The 16,037-nt window shown below is 40.7% G+C and overlaps 4 protein-coding genes across 8 annotated transcripts; 3 read left to right on the top strand and 1 right to left on the bottom strand.

Annotated features, from left to right (window-relative positions):
- The first annotated feature begins 16 nt into the window (after positions 1-16).
- On the top strand, positions 17-2,940 carry LOC142384054 (EF-hand calcium-binding domain-containing protein 4B). The gene is made up of 5 exons (XM_075469978.1): positions 17-1,090; positions 1,241-1,355; positions 1,639-1,740; positions 1,867-1,943; positions 2,650-2,940. The coding sequence occupies exons 1-5, from the start codon at positions 927-929 to the stop codon at positions 2,744-2,746; spliced, it is 555 nt and encodes a 184-aa protein (XP_075326093.1). The 5' UTR covers positions 17-926; the 3' UTR covers positions 2,747-2,940.
- A 135-nt stretch (positions 2,941-3,075) lies between these two features.
- cd151 (CD151 molecule) lies at positions 3,076-8,965 on the top strand. 5 transcript variants are annotated; one of them, XM_075469972.1, is made up of 9 exons: positions 3,076-3,270; positions 4,219-4,321; positions 4,870-5,061; positions 6,979-7,053; positions 7,424-7,444; positions 7,762-7,866; positions 8,055-8,210; positions 8,297-8,383; positions 8,521-8,965. In XM_075469972.1, exons 2-9 carry the CDS (start codon positions 4,247-4,249, stop codon positions 8,578-8,580), a joined length of 771 nt encoding a protein of 256 aa, XP_075326087.1. In that variant the 5' UTR covers positions 3,076-3,270; positions 4,219-4,246; the 3' UTR covers positions 8,581-8,965. The 5 variants fall into 5 exon arrangements, with proteins under 5 accessions (XP_075326087.1, XP_075326088.1, XP_075326090.1 ...); XM_075469973.1 differs by having other exon boundaries at positions 3,077-3,270; positions 4,246-4,321; positions 8,055-8,204; XM_075469971.1 differs by having other exon boundaries at positions 3,078-3,270; positions 4,246-4,321.
- Positions 8,966-9,061: 96 nt separating this feature from the next.
- On the top strand, positions 9,062-12,387 carry gatd1 (glutamine amidotransferase class 1 domain containing 1). Its single transcript, XM_075469977.1, has 7 exons — positions 9,062-9,146; positions 9,331-9,407; positions 11,133-11,238; positions 11,327-11,434; positions 11,539-11,630; positions 11,737-11,830; positions 11,913-12,387. Exons 1-7 carry the CDS (start codon positions 9,098-9,100, stop codon positions 12,026-12,028), a joined length of 642 nt encoding a protein of 213 aa, XP_075326092.1. The 5' UTR covers positions 9,062-9,097; the 3' UTR covers positions 12,029-12,387.
- Positions 11,867-15,966, bottom strand: chid1 (chitinase domain containing 1). Its single transcript, XM_075469970.1, has 12 exons — positions 15,524-15,966; positions 15,227-15,370; positions 14,739-14,871; positions 14,613-14,657; positions 14,403-14,509; positions 14,256-14,317; positions 14,066-14,155; positions 13,860-13,961; positions 13,584-13,733; positions 12,931-13,011; positions 12,788-12,830; positions 11,867-12,697 (listed from the first exon to the last, which is right to left on the bottom strand). Exons 1-12 carry the CDS (start codon positions 15,626-15,628, stop codon positions 12,599-12,601), a joined length of 1,161 nt encoding a protein of 386 aa, XP_075326085.1. The 5' UTR covers positions 15,629-15,966; the 3' UTR covers positions 11,867-12,598.
- Between the last annotated feature and the right edge of the window lie 71 nt (positions 15,967-16,037).

The raw sequence follows: 16,037 nt of genomic DNA, 5'->3' as shown, positions 1-16,037 counted from the left end.
AAGCCTTCAAGACAATCGAAAATCATTAAAGAAATGTTTCCATTCCAAAATTTCAAAGAGATTTAAAAAAAATCAGAATGAACATTTTCAAGAAACAAGACGATTGTAGTTTTAGATAAAGAGACTATCAAAAACTATGACGGTATTAGTGCTGTTCAGAAAGGATTCGCTGTGTGTCAGCCTCAGTGAGGCCCGTTCTGACCCGCCTCAGCGGGAGGCCCCGGGTTACTTCCCCGGGTTACTTCCCCTGCAGGGGATAAGTTTCTCTATGCGTCTAGTCTGTCTGACAGCTCAGCTGATGACTCAATTTAGCAAGACGCATCATATGGATTGAACGGTGCATAATTGGAAGCGAGTTTTATGGATAATCCAATAAAGGCTCAAGAATTTTGGTTTAAACTGTTTGAATAAAATATTAAATGCTAAAAATGTATATTTATATTACAATGAATAAAATGAAATAATAAAAATATTGAAATAAGATCAAAATAATAAAATGTTTGTCATCAGAGAGATGAAAGCAGGAGGAACTGTTACCATGAGGCACAGGAGAGGGTGATGGATGGTTTGGAGATGTTTTGCTGCAGGCAAAGTTAATCTTTACCAATTCCAAAAAAAAATCTCATTTATCCGACCTGAACACCATCGTACTTGACTTGGCCGAAGGGTTCGCGCCATGTCGGCAACTGTTCAACTGCTCTGTGAATGTCTTCAAACCACACGGGGAGAGATTACAGGAAGCTATATTAAAAAAACTCTCTGCCAGAATGGTCAGAGTTTGCAGGGTCTGTGACCAAAGCCAAAGGTGGCCAATTTTAGAGTCAAAGATCTAAAATCAGTGACACTCAGCATCATTTTGACTTGCATTTTTCCTTCATAGCTGATGGTCTTTTTTGCATTTCTTAAAGCTGTGCTGCAAAACTTGTATGTATTTGTTGTGTATTTTCCTTTTGGAGGGTACCGTTATGAAGTCAAAATGTGAAACCATGGAGCTGTGTTATTTCGTAGGGATAGATTTCCAGATGAAGACCTTAACTCTGAACTCCACCACTATCACCCTGCAGCTCTGGGACACTGCAGGGCAGGAGAGGTCAGATATGTGACTTTCCGCCATAGAATCAATTATCAAGCTTCATGAATTATTCAGCTTTTTCTTCTTTACTCGTTAACTACATTTTGCTTATTGCTGGGTGTGAAGTTTTTTTTAAAATCCTGTTCCCCGTACCGATTGCATTTTCAGGTATCGCAGCATCACTGCGCAATACTACCGAAAGGCTGACGGCATCCTTGCCATGTATGACATAACTCACCCCGCCTCCTTCACCGCGATGAGAGGGTGGATGGACTCTGTCAAGGTGAGCCGGTGGAGTTATAGTAGATGGATGGATGTAAAAACATGCAAAACAGTCATTTGAATACAGATGCAGGTTATTGAGGAAAGGGTGTAGTAAGAATCTCAGTCGACACAAGTTATCTTAATGACAAGTTCATTTTAAAACATTATTTAGATTCTTCTTTCTAATTTTGAGGATATTATTTAGATTTCAGGAGATATATTGTAGTACTGGTCCCTGCTGCTACCGTTTGTACAGTAAAAAGTGCATAAAGCAACCTGTTGTGCGTCTGTCCCATGTGAAGATGAGCGAAGGTACTGTTCTGATGCTACTGGGGAACAAGCTGGACTTGGCAGACAATTACGGCAGAAAAGTGACAACAGCAGATGGTCAGAGGCTGGCGGAGGTGAGGCCCATTTGAATATTCAAACAACGTTCTGTGGGGATTCAGTCAAAGCCACGGCTCCAAGAAAGCATTGAGCGAAATGTGTTTTTTTTTTTTTTTTTTTTTTTGTCCTCTTGACTTATACAGCAGTACCAGGCGCTGTTTCACGAGTGCAGTGCCAAGACTGGGCATAACATGGAAGAAGTGATGACTCACCTGGCTCGGTATGACGTAGCATTCCTTTACTGTGCAGATTATTTTACCTGAACGGCCTTCACACCATGTAGTTTCTGCAGAATGTTTGAATCTTTTGTATTTTGTCTTTACACTTCCTCTTTACTCTGTATTGTTCACTGTTGCCACACCCTGTTTCCACTACTTAATGTAAATGTAACTAAATGATAGTCTTTCAATAAATCTTACTTTCACAAAGGTTGTTATGGTCAGTTTCGGTGGCACTTTTAGAGAAATGTTATGGTGATTAGAAGCGTTAGTCTCTGCAGTTTTTGGCAGTGTCTTTAAATGCTGTAATTATTTTGTTTGACAAACAGCCCATAACCAAAATCATAACCTTTAAGATATAAAATCTGAGCAGTAGTTACTCACCTTTGGGAGTCTGGAGCATATATTTTGTCTGATGAATTGTGGGTATCAATAATTCATTGTCAAAATGACTCTGGATGACTTGACAGACACAGATTAAGTCAAATGAAGTAATTTAATGATTAGAATTTGAATAACAATTAAGCATTATTTCTCATATTTAGTTATTATTGACTGCAATGTGCCGTACTTGGAAAAACCGTAGGGCGTCGTTCCTCTTACATTTTAACAGGATCATGGGGTGACAAATGTTTTTCTCAAATGTAGCGGTTTGTTTTACACATAGATTTTCTTTCTTTTTTTTTTTGGACTTTTCTACATTTTTAGGGTGTTGGTTACCAGACATGATCAACAATGTGAAGATGCAGTTTTATTGACTGAGGACACTGGCAAAAGGGGTTGCTGTGCCTACAATAAAAAGTAGAGGACAGGCTTCTGGAGAAACCTGTGACTCAAGTGCCGTCCAACACCAACGATGACTTGATGTGTCCCCGAAGTTACTCATTCTAACACAAAAACAGTGTCATTTATTACTCAATAGTATATTTATTGTTCTCCTATGTCATATTGTCATGTGTCTATGTCTATAATACTTCCAGTAAAATACATTACGAATGACTTTTTTTCTGTGGCCTGTTTTTTTTTTTTTAAGTTACTGAACAATGTTGGATTGTTTTAAAGCCAGTGAAGCTCATGTTAATATAAAACCAGATGGGGGCAGACAAGCACTCTGTGTGGGTTGTGAAGGGGCAAGCTGCCTGTTGAGCCAAAAGAGGACAGACGCTCAGACGCTTGAGTGGGAGGCTTGGGTCTTACTGTCAGCCGAGAACGTACGCTGTTGCAGTTCACCTTCAAACACAGTAGCACAGTGACACTGGGGTTCGTGGAATCTGAAGAGACATTACCCCGATAATCACCATCCAGCTGGGGTCCAACGTCTAAAATCAGGTAGGAGTATCTTGGTCTCAACAAAAAGAGAGAGCAGTTTTTTTCCATTACACAATGAGTTAAAAATAACTTTGAATATGAATATTAGGACTGCTTTTTTTCCCCCAGTCACGTTGATCGTGTATCTTAAAGGTTTTATTGTAAACTTTAAGAAGTTTGTGATTTGATATCTCATGTCCCTTTCACCTGTTTTGATTCGTTTGTCTTTGAGATATTCAGTTGTGTATAACCATGATTTTCCCATGATGCTCGGAGTCAAACACTCTCTCAAAATAGAAGCTGAGAAAAACCTGAGTTTTGCATAAAACCACACTGACTAAATCGTGAAGTAGACAGTAAAAAACCAACGATGTATCACTGAAGATTGAGGGATCGGCTTAAGTTACAAAGATGGGCGACATACATCTGTCTACTGGGTGACATGTGACACAAGTCGTTAAGTATGTTTTACCCACAACATATTTGATTTCATCTGTGAGCTCTTTCCATTGCTCTGCTATAACCACTTGATGCCAGTTTAGAATAAAACACATTCCACTTTCAGTTTACTGTGCAGTCAAATGTTATAAAAATGCAGTCAAATGTGACATGTTGTCAGATAAGCTCATTTATGCTGCAGCTGTGTTTGAACTCCACCCAGTAAATCACCTTTTCACTCCAAAGGTGGAACTAAAATGCACTGAAAGAGGAAATCTGATGTGTAAACCGCAGCTAACCACACACACAATCAGATACAGCACTCACAAAATAAGACTTTAGCTGGACGTCATGCAAGAGCAGAGGAAGAAGGCTGTGTGGTTAAAAAATACTATGTGAGAGCAGCTTTGGGAGCTATGACATGCCTTCAAAGCATCTTGTGTTTACTCTCCTCAGCTGCACCACCAAATCCTATAAAAAGAACTTTTAGGACCCTTAATATTTGGTAATGTTCCTTGTGCTTGTTTACAGACTACGAACATCTATTTTTTTTTCCAGAATGGAAGCTCGAGATGATACCTGTGGGACAATTTGTCTGAAATATCTACTTTTTCTCTTTAACATTCTGTTCTGGGTGAGTACAGTTTCACAGAAGTTACAAAATAAAAAAAACAGCCTTCCCATCAGAGGCTCTAATGACTGCTGGGATAAATTATATTTGCAACATGATGTTGGTTCTTTGCTTCACAGTGTCATGCATGTGAATAAACATTATTGTGTTGTGACATTGACAGTGGTTGTCATTGTTAAGAAATATAGTATTTTTGCTATAGTTGCAATAGCTGAATATGGTGCTAAAATGCTAAAATAATAGAAGATAAATGTTTTGTTTTTGGACACAATCCATCTTTTTTGTATTATCCTTACTTCATTAACTCTCAATTCCTTTAAGCTTTAAGGATAGAGAGAAAAATGTTTGTATGACCAGAGATTTATGTGCATCACATAATGAAAACAAATTTAGCTGTATGTCTCTTGAGGCTCCCAGTGAACGAATAGAGATTTGTCCTGTTTGCATTATGATCATATTTGAGCAAAGTTATAACTTCCTAAAATTATGAGAAGCATTCTTGACGTGAGCATCTGGTTTTGAATTGAGCTGATCGCAGAACCTTTTGTCAGCTGGCAGGAGGGGCTGTGTTGGCAGTGGGAGTGTGGACTCTAGTGGAAAAGGCAGACTACATCAGTTTATTGAACTCCAACCTCTATTCAGTCTCAGCTTACATCCTGATAGCTGCTGGAGTCATTGTGATCGTGACGGGGATGATCGGGTGCTGTGCCACTCTGAAGGAGATGAGGAGTCTATTGATTGTGGTAAGTTGATCAGTCCCACAAAACACTGCCTGCCACAGAAACTGGATTTATGTTTCACTCCAGCAACAAAGTTTATTTGATTATGTCAAATCCGAAACCAAAACATGTTTAAGTTCCTGTTTATACCCACACACTGAGTCTGGGTAGTATATTGAAAGTTAATCCCTGGTGACCTTCTGTCTTGTCTGCCTGCAGTCAGTACAGCTCAGTATGTCAGGCGTGTGTGTCAGATATAACAGATAAATCCATGCAGAGTGTATCTTTAAGAGTTTAGATTTAGAGTGTGGCTCATGCCAGAGGAATGAGGGGCATCGCAAACGGCTGCTTGGACCGAAGAGAGTGAAAGTGAGGCAGACATTCTCAGTGAAAGGCTGTCACTCAACAGCAAACCTGCACAAGCTGAAATCTTTCTCTCAGTTTTTTTTCTATGTCCACATTCCCCCAAGCAACGTTTGTAATGAACCTTTCCCACATAGGAATCACTTAATGTCAGGAGTATTACTCGTGTTTTGGTTGTCAGGCATGCACAAATGCAGTCATGTCAAATAGGAAGTACAACCTCTTTCATGCAAAGGTTTTACATATTAGATTAAAAATATATACAATGTACTGTATATACAGCCTCAGATGAAAAATACCACATGATGTATCGTACTTTGACATTATTTACTTCAAACCTTAAGAAGCAGTGCATGACAAACTAAGTACATCCTTACTGTTTCCGTAGGAATTAAAACAGCTAATCAAATCAGAAAGTGTGAGCATGTCTATAAAAACTGAAGTCTTGGCAGTTTGCTGGTCTGGAGCATTCAGGCGTGTGTTAACTCAATATCACAGATCACCGATGATATTAGAGAAATAAATGTTGCTGCCCGTTAAAATGGGAAGGGTTATAAGGCCATTTCCAAACCATTTGGAGTCCATCATTCTACAGTGAGAAATATTATTTACTAGTGGAAAACTTTTCACAGCAGTCAAGCTTCCCAGGAGTGGACGTCCCAGCAAGTTTATCCCAAGGTCAGAATGTAAAATATTCAGAGACACTGTAAAAAAAAACTCAAGAGCTACATCTCAGACAATACAGGACTCACATACTGTAGCATATTAAATGTTAAAGTTTATGAAAATACAGCTACAAAACAAAAAGTATCCCTTTATTTGAAAGAGATAAAGCCTCTTCTCTCTACAAAAGAACGTGGCAGCATCGCTTAGGTTTGCAAAGTTATATCTGGACAAACCACGGGACTTCTGGAAGCTTGTCTTTCATACAGACAAAGTGAAAGTGAGATGTTTGGCCATAATGCACAGGACCACATTACAAACTCCTCATAGTAGCTCTCAAGCACAGTGGTAGAAGGGGTGATGATTGATTTAGGCTTGCTTTGCACAGAGAGTCACTGAGGCGACCAAGAAGTCCTTTTGTGGACCAAAGTATTCCAGTCAAATGTGAGTCGACCAGGCTGAAAGCTAAAGCTTGGCCAAATTTGGGTCATGTAACAGGACAACGATCCCAAGCACAGCAGCAAATCTACAATAGAATGGCTGAAAAAGTAAAGAGTTATGGTGTTGCAATAGTCCAGTCAAACTCCAGACCTCAGCCTGATTGAAATTCTGTGGTGGGACCTTAAGACAGCATAAACATGCTGCAAACCTCAATTGTCTTAAACAACGCTGCAAAAAGAACTGGCCAAAATTCTTCCACAATGATGTGAGAGACTGATAATTGTCACACTGAATGTGATTGCTGCTAGTTATTGCTGCTTTTGGTGGTTCTACAGAACTATAAAAGTCATGGGGTGAACTTAGTTTTTCTCCCACTGCTTCTGTACTTCCTCCTTTACGTGACTGTATTTTCAGGGCTTATGTTAGATTCAGACTTTCAGGCTTATTCATTCATTTCATGTCTTTCCTCTGCAGTATTTGGTTTTGCTGTTCTGTATTTTCCTGGTGGAAATAATTGCTGGCGTCCTGGCTTACATTAACTACCAAGAGGTGAGTAGCATTGCCTCAGATTAATGCAGATTAATGCACAATAAAATATAGCAACTGATATCAGTCAAATTTGACATAATATTCTGTATGAATATCACATGACCTGCTGATTTTGTCTTTGAAATGTCAATACTGCAGTTAGAAAGCCTGCTCTTTTTTTATTCTTCTTGTATTTTTTTCCATTCCATCTCATGTGATCACAAACACCTTGTTTCCAATCAGTCCTTCTCCAAAGCTAACAATACACTGCCCGAGTTGCTGCACTCTTCTGTGAGATATGCTCTGCATGCCTTTTTGTGCATGTTCTTCATTTGTCCTGTTTGTCCACCCTTCTTACACCTCTCTTTCTTCCTCCTTTTTCTCGCTCCAGTGTTTCCCTTTCTGCCACCAGGTAATCTTTTCCTATGTGTTTCTGTCACAGTTGTGTCTCTAACAGGTCCACATAAAATTTCAGTTTGTTTTTGCACCTTGAAAGTAAAGCAAAGGAAGCTATTTCTATTTTTACAAATTCATGTGAAGAATGCTCCTGTAAACCGCAGACCGAGGTCACAAATATGTGCTCATATATTTGGAGTTATGGGTGGTCATTGCTCAGGTAGACTGGAATGTTAAAGGGCAGGAATGAAACTTGAGCAGGGGCTACTTTTTTTTTTTTGATGGGAGGAGATATGCCAATGGCTACACTAAAGTGCTTCTTCTGCCTCACAGCTGGATGATGAGCTCAAACAGAACCTGCAGGTGACCATGCAGCAGAAATACCAGCAGCCGGGAGAGGAGAGCATCACGCAGGCTGTGGACAAACTACAACAGGAGGTGTGGCGCAATGATGTTTGGTTCTCTGCTCATTGCAGGAGATGGCTCAGATGAAAATTAGTAAACATCATAAACTTTCATTTGACAAGTCTCTCCGGCCTTTATCATTACAAGAAGAAACTCAGTGTTAGTCACGGTACTCATTCCTCTTCTCTCGTTTGGTCCTCCCTGTTCTGCTTTCCTCGCAGTTCATGTGTTGTGGAAGTCACAACTCCTCAGACTGGACAGACAGTGTGTGGATCCAGGCAGCAGAGAATCTCCGTCTTGTGCCTGATAGCTGCTGTAAAACTCCCAGTGAACTCTGTGGCCTCAGGGACCATCCCTCCAACATATATAAGGTGGAGGTGGGAGAAGCTCTCCACTGACTCTGGGTATCTAGATGTTACAATAGAACAAGATTTAAATTCCACTCCTTTTCTTGTGCTCTCAGGGAGGCTGTATCATGAAATTAGAAGAGTTCATCCGGAGTCAGTTATATATTCTCGGGGCAGTGGGCATTGGGGTTGCATTTCTGCAGGTAAAGCCTTAACCAGTGACCAACATACAAAAGAGGTTGAACATCTGTTGAAATGTTGTGGAAATTGTGAGCAACTGTGGTGTGTATCATGGATGTGTGTGAGAACTGACAACTTCCCTGTTTCTGTTTTCTTTCAGCTTGTGGGGATGATGTTCACTTGCTGCCTCTATCGGAACTTAAAAGAAGATCCATACTAATTTCGGACTCTCTTTTGTGTTTGCTTCTATATTGTACAGCACCATATATTTCCACAGCCTAATCAATGATACGGTTAAGTTATCGTTCCAAATTATGAAACGATCACTTTACGAGTACAAATACTACAGTTACCATAATGCTGCGGGACAGCACTGCAATTTATGTATCTTCCAATCAGGGACATGGAGGGTCATACATTTCTAGCCTAAAACAGAAACAGAGATGAGAAACCCAAACAGGCTGTGGATACTTTAGCATTTAAGAGTTCTTTTTTTCCTTTTTCATGTATCATTATACATTTTCCGAGGATATACCGAATATCTAAGTTATAATATGTTTGTTGGGGAGCAAATAAAAGACTTGTTATTTGTCATTGCCAATCAATTTCTCAGATACTTGTTGTTGTTTTACCTTGAACTTTTGTTCTGAAACTACTGAAGCGGATGTTATTGTCAGCTGACTGCACTTCCTCCTCGCACTGTTTTGCACATATTCTTTCAAACAAAGATTCATGAAATGTCGGCAAAACCAACTTGTTTGATTGTGGCGAGTGCTTCTCCTCAAGGTGGGTCAATTTAAGCGTTGATATCTTTGGATCAGTAGCAACCGAGTTGTTCTCAATTCAGCCATTAACGCGCCCGTTAGCTGTGCTCAGGCAGCGCTACTAGTTGACACGTAGCCCGGTTGGATGTGTTAAATATTTGCTTTGTTCTCTTCAGCGTTTAAACTGATGTGTTTTATTCATTCAGGAGTGTCGGCGAAATCTTTTCTCCAGTGCTTCAGTCTGTGCAGCACAGCGTTTAATCTCCAAACCGCAACACCCGGGGTAAGAAAAGTGTGACGTTACTCCGTGATTCGGTCATATTGCGGTGTCCATGGCAACTAAATGGGAAGAGAATCAAAAGCTTCAAGTCTTGCTTGTCTTTTGTGCAGCCGGTGGTCTTAAAAGTCCAGTTTAACCATAGGATCTTTAAAGATCAAATGCGAAACGTTAATCATATGGGAAATGTGGTTGACATTTATAAGACGCATATTTCAAATTAATACTGTGGCCCAGCAAAAGTATTCACCTTCCTTTGCGTTTCCCCTTCTTTTTTGCTTCATCTCAATACAACCTGTGATTTAGATTGATTTCTTTGGATGGGGTTTTATGTTAGACCCAAACAAAATAGCCCAAATTGGTGAAGTGGATAGAAAAAATTCTATGAAACCCTTGAATAAGATCTGGTGCTACAAATTACCTTCAGATGTCACCCTGTTGGTTGAATTAGGTCCACCTGTATGCAATCTAACTGTCAAATGATGTTAGTAGACATACCTGTCCTGAAAGGCCCCAGAGTCTGTAACACCAGAAGTCAAGAGGTACCACCAAGCAACCACTGCCATTAGGAGCAAGGAGCTCTCTAGGCAGGTCAGGGACAAAGTTCAGGTTTGGGTGATTAAAAAAAAAAAATCTATAGGAGAAGCTGTGAAAATGCTAACAAAGAGACCATAGTTAACCCTGAATGAGCCGGAAAGCTTCGCACCAGAGACCAGACACTATAAGCTGTTCATGCCACAGAGCTGCGCTTTATGGAACAGTGACCAGAGAAAAGCAATTACTTGGAGCGAAAAATAGGAAAGCAAGTTTAAAACTTGAGAAAAGAACCAAAAACATATGGAGAAGGACCGCTGGTCAGATGAGACTGAAACTGAACCTTTTGGCAACCAAGAAAAACGCTATGTCTGGCGCAAGCCCAACACCTCATCACCTTAAGAACACCATTCCCACAGTGAAGCATAATGGTGGCAGCATCATGTTGCAGGAATGTTTTTGTCAGCAGGGAAAGGAATGATGGATGCCTGCCCCAATTAATTATTTTTATTATTTCTTGTTTGCTCCCTAATCACAACTGTCTTACATCTTTGATTTGACCCGATTGATGTATTAATTAACACAGTATTAAAGAATATTCTCCACTAAAGACTCTGGCTTTCAGTCTCATTAGTTCCAGCCTCATCTGTTTTGACTCTTGGTCCTGATGACAACAGAACAGCTGCCGTCCAAACCTCCTTACAATCTTCAACGTTGTTGGCCCATTGTCTAAATTGAACGATTAAGAAAAACTCAAAAATTCATTTTAATGCCTGGTCGTAAGGCAGAAAAAAATGGGAAAAACACCAAGGAGAATGAATACTTTTGCAAGCCACTGTGTCTTGGCAACTCTTGCAACTTAATTTCAAAAGTTTAACTGCTGATCAAAAGAAAATCGCCACATCACTACATGTCTTTCCTAAAATCCTAATATCCTCAGATTTCAATTATTACAAGCTTCTTTTAGTCTGAAGGCACATAGTGACAGGGCAGCTGAGGTTGTCTGTGCCTTGATTTAAAGAGTCATAAAAATATCCAATTATCTGATTATTATTTAAGATGTATGTCCAAAATTGTACCTATCATTTTGGCTTGACATCTCACTGACATCAATTTTCAGAAGAAACCGGCCTCTTGTAGTTATCAAGCTTATATTATCCTCCCTTACGTCTGCTGCTGTACTCTTTTGACTTGCAGGGAAAGCCAATAGACTTTGTGGGAGTTGACGATAGTACAACTAGATGGGTGCAGGACTTCAATTTGAAATCCTATGCAACACCGGCCAAACTGGAATCTATAGATGGTAAGAATATTAATTTCATCCGACGTTTAGCTTCATCCGCTGCTGCTGTTTCCTGGACTCTGTGTTACATCATGACAACCTTTTCAAGGTGCCAGATACCAGGCGCTGCTCATCCCGGACTGCCCTGGAGCGCTAAATGATCTGGCACACAGCGGCTCTCTGCACCGCATTCTTACACAATTCATCTCTCAACACAGTGAGTTTAAGGCCCATCTTTAAAATCTTTGTCCTTTGCAGCAGCGTACATGTATACAGTTTTTCTTCTTCTTCTTTTTTTCTTTCTCCGCCTTCTGTTTGCAGAGCCCGTGTGTGCCGTGGGGCAGGGAGTTTCAGCTCTGTGTTGTGCCACTGAAGAGCAGAAGTGGATCCTCAGCGGTTACAGCCTAACAGGGGTTAGCGATCTTCAAACATTTCTGGGAGAATACAGTCCAAGACATTTAACCAGACAGTTTGCATGTGTTCCCTGCTCCCAATAACTAGAGCTGTTTCTCTCAAAAGCCATCAGTGTTTGAACTGGTGCGGGAGCCTGACTTTGCCAACCTGCCCCTGATTGTGGAAGATTTTGTAAAGGACAACGGCGGATCATACACAGGTGAGCTGACCTTCACGACAGACAGAAAATGAGTATCTAATTATTGTTTCTAAATCCATTTAATGTTTATCTCTGTTTGCAGCAAGTCAAGAGGACGCTGTGCACATAGTCGTAGACAGACACCTAATAACTGGACAGAATATGCAGTCAACATCGCTTGCTGTAAATAATCTAATTCTGCTTTGTAATGCCAAATAAACCCAAGTCTGTGTCTCTGTAATGAAGCATTTATTTTGAACAACTAACAGTAGATGCTTGCTCAGATGTTTGGCACAGTTGTAGCTCGTCACTCATGTTATAACTGAAATCAGAAGTCTTGATGTTGGATGAATCTGCTCCGTAAATGCAGATGATATCTGGCTTTTGGCGATGAGATGCTGGACGCATCTTTTGCTCATAAACTCTTAAGTCCTCAGAACAAAAACTGAACCCCTTTGGTTTAACTTCCCGTGCTGATGATCATGCACCTGCCGTTGTTGAATGCTGATGTGCGACTGTGCTTTGATGATTCTGTACAAATTTCATCAGAAAATAAAAATAAAACCCACTAAAGTAAACACTGTTTGCTTCAAGTACCTTTTTAGAAATCAACAAGCCCCGGCTTCATCCACACAGACGAGATTTCTCAACACTTTCATGACCCTCAAACAAGTTGAGTATTAACTAAAAATCTGTTAAGGCTGAGTTCATTTCGGTTCAAAAAGGAGAAAAAAAAACAGCACAGAAAAACGATGTTGCCTTTACAATCTTCCCCAAGAAGTCCAGCACTCATAGCAGATCATAGAAATAATCCAGTCCTTGTCCAAGTTCCCATAAGGAAATTCCTGTTCCCAGTTCAGTTGCTAAAGAGATCCTCAAGTGGATCGACTGTAAAATAAGTAGAACATTATTAATCATCTCATGACTGCAGAGGTAAGACTCTTGTGTTGTCCAGACTGAACAGATGTTGTGTTTTACCTTCAGTGATGGATAGTACACCACACTCTTCACTGCATTGTTCCTGGCATGAAAAGGAGAGATGCGCTTTGGTGAGAGGAGCTCCTGGGAGTTTTGAATTTCAAACCATATTTTGCTTATTTCGTGTGTTATTCAACAGGTACCTTTTGTAACTGAAATAATGCTCTGCAGAATATTCATCCCAAAAGATTTTTGGCCTGTGTTCTCGCAAAATCTCAATGTACCTGCAGGAAACCGAGGACAAGTGGAGAGTGTTAAAGCCCCACGAGCCCTTCTCACAGATGGAAATCACTGATTTAAAAAAAAAAAAAAGAATAGTTTTGAAGAATAGGACTGTGTCTAAAAGCAGTATTTAATATGTTGCTTTATTTCTATGGTCAGAAAACACTTAAAAGTGTCACACACTCAGGTTCCGTTTGCGTTTTCTTTTTAATAATGAACGTTGCGGCCCTTAAGCCTTGATCAAGAGAAATGCTTCACAAGACACAGGCTCAGATGTGTCATATGGGCCCCACTTGAGTCAAGTATCTGACGGCGATTCGATAATCACCTTCCGCCTTTAAAGGCGAAGGAAAAAGAGCTTCCAACAAACTGGGAGCAACCCATTTTATATATATAAAAAAAAAAAGTATTTTCTGATCAGACCTCAACAATTCTCACGTGGAACATAAGTGTTTACTTCTTTCTGTAAACAACTCTGAAACGCAATGCATAAACAGATGCAAATAAGGCAGTGATGATGCAAAATGATTAAATGTACCCAGTATTTCACTGGTAGTCAAAGTTTTTATCTTACCTCCCCCCCAGGATTGGCTCTGTTCCCTGACTTGCAAAATCAATGCCGTACAAATTGAGTCCAAGCAGAATCTTATGCCTCCACTGAGGGTTGGGAGCAAGCTGGAGAACACAGTCTCTGACCCAGGCCAGCGGAGAGCTCGGGCCCGGCCTATTGAAACAATTACAAAAGACATAGAGCCGGAGACTGTCTGCGTTAATGTTGTGGATTCTATTGTCGTGGTCTGTCCATTTCTTGCCTAAACTTTTCAGCGAACCCTCGAGCCTTTGGCCTCACCTGGCACCGCTGGAGTAGTCATACGTCATGAGGCTGAATCCATCAACAGCAGGGGCCAACTGCTCAAACTCCTCCCTGCCAAACATCCCTGGTTGTCCCGTACTGATAATTATAGAGAAGAGAAACTTTTATTCCGCACCAATAGTGTAGTGGCAATCTTTTCTTTTTACATGCATAATTGCTGTGTATAACATAATTTCATTCACCTTGTCACAGCTGGTGGGACAACAAGAATGCAGTCTAATCTTTTGGATTTCAAACTCTCACATATGTGTTTCACCAAATGGACCAGCTCCCTGCATTTGATAACAGATCATAAATATTTGATTACAGTTCAATACGAGACAAAAACCTCATTTCTGAGTTTCCCGTATAAGTCTTAACGGTACAACTCACTTTCTTTTGTTTCCTCCTAGCTGGCTCCAAAGCTCCAAAGTAAAGCCATCGAAACCTTCGGTCTGAAAGTCCACAGCAGTTATGTCAGAATAAACCAACAAAACGATGTTGCAGGGGAGTTAAGGACAAAACACATCATTTAATTACCTTTGCAACATCAACCAGCTCACTTGCAAGCTCCTCAATTTCATCCTCACTGCCCAGCACGCTCGTGTAGTCCTGATAGGACCAGCCGTCAAATAACAGCCGAGGCACTGATGGTTAAAAAAAGAAAAAAAAGAACAGGAGAATAATGAAGCAACCGTCTGATCTGAAGCGACCTACACTGACCTACATTAATAGATTACACCTACTCACCCATCTTGACTTTTTTGTTGGACTTGCGTACAGCTTTCACCCATCCTACGAAGACAAAAAGAAAATTTCATCTCATGTATGCCAACAGAAGTTCCCATTTGACGGTGAGTGCAGTGGCTCATCTACCGGGGTCGTGATCATGGAGTCCAGTAACGTCAAAGGTTTCAGGTCCTCGTCGGCGAAGCTGAAGCCACACTGGAGACACCGACGTTAGTTTAGAGCCAAACGTCTTGGCAACGTCATAACCGTGAGAATTCCACTGCCAGGTGGAAAAGACAAAGAGATTAAATGTTAAGTCATAGGTTCACCGTTTGAGGATGAGTTTGAAGGCGATGGCTGCAGGACATTATTGTTATTATTGTGGCAAATGTCTGACATTATTGCTTGGAAAAGGAAAAGGAAATGACCACGGTTAAACAGTTACTTTGCAAAGAATTACCATTAGGTGAAATACATAGAGGGACTTTTGCCATATAACATTACAATATTGCAAAATACCAAATATATTCTGCAAATTCAGATTCATGAGCCTTGAAATGCACTTTAAAACATCTGTATCATTTAATGCTGTGATAACAGGAGCACCAAAAGGTGTAGCAGAGGGCGTGACCTACAGGTGTGACATATCCAAGCACTGGTCCTTGAAATGTCCTCTTGATTTGAGCAGAGTGTCTCTTTTCCTCCCTCACAATGTCTTTCCAGTGCAGATCTGCCACAACAAGACCTCTGTCCAACACAGACAGCTCAGATGGAGATGTCTAAACAGCGAGATACAGAATGATAAAAAGTAACAAGTTAGGTATGGATACTTGTTACGAGTCACCGTGTCTCGCATTTACTTGGGCCCTTGTGTGACCCTCTGACAAGCACAGCTCGTGGCAATGCACAGGCAGAGCCCAGCAGGTACCCACCTCAGCCTCTGCTTTATGCGACTTCTTTGCATCCGTTTTAGAAAGAGTGGCTTTGGCCAGCCAACAGCACGAGATGGCATGCAGCAATATTAACGTCGTTTTCATTTCCGAAAAAAAATTCTGTGCAAACGTCCAGTTAAATAAAAACCACCTGGCTTAGGTCTACAGGTTGTGTGCAAGTGTCTTCTTCCTGCCTGACTGAAATGTGGCAGATTAAAAACTAGCATATCCTCCTTCTGTGGTCGGAAATCGCACGGTGCAACGATCCCAAACGGCCCGGCTCGTATCCATACCTCTAAAACTTATAGCAAAAGAATATTAGATCAACAACGTAGCTTTGACTGTCACTGGTTAATGGCTGTTAAGACAGACAACTTAGCTCAGCGTGTTGGAGGGCTGTCAACGAAGCTGGGTAACTTCTGCGTTTGGTGTTTTTCAAAATAAACGTTGTGACTAAAAGGTAAGGATGGAGGTCGTCCCCGCCGATAGGTGGCAGTGTGGCCACCATACAAAC

The sequence above is a fragment of the Odontesthes bonariensis genome, chromosome 7 (genome assembly GCF_027942865.1).
Source record: "Odontesthes bonariensis isolate fOdoBon6 chromosome 7, fOdoBon6.hap1, whole genome shotgun sequence".
In the NCBI taxonomy this organism is placed as follows: domain Eukaryota; kingdom Metazoa; phylum Chordata; class Actinopteri; order Atheriniformes; family Atherinopsidae; genus Odontesthes; species Odontesthes bonariensis.
The sequence above is the reverse complement of the archived record's forward strand: the minus strand, read 5'-3'. Positions and strand labels throughout refer to the sequence as shown.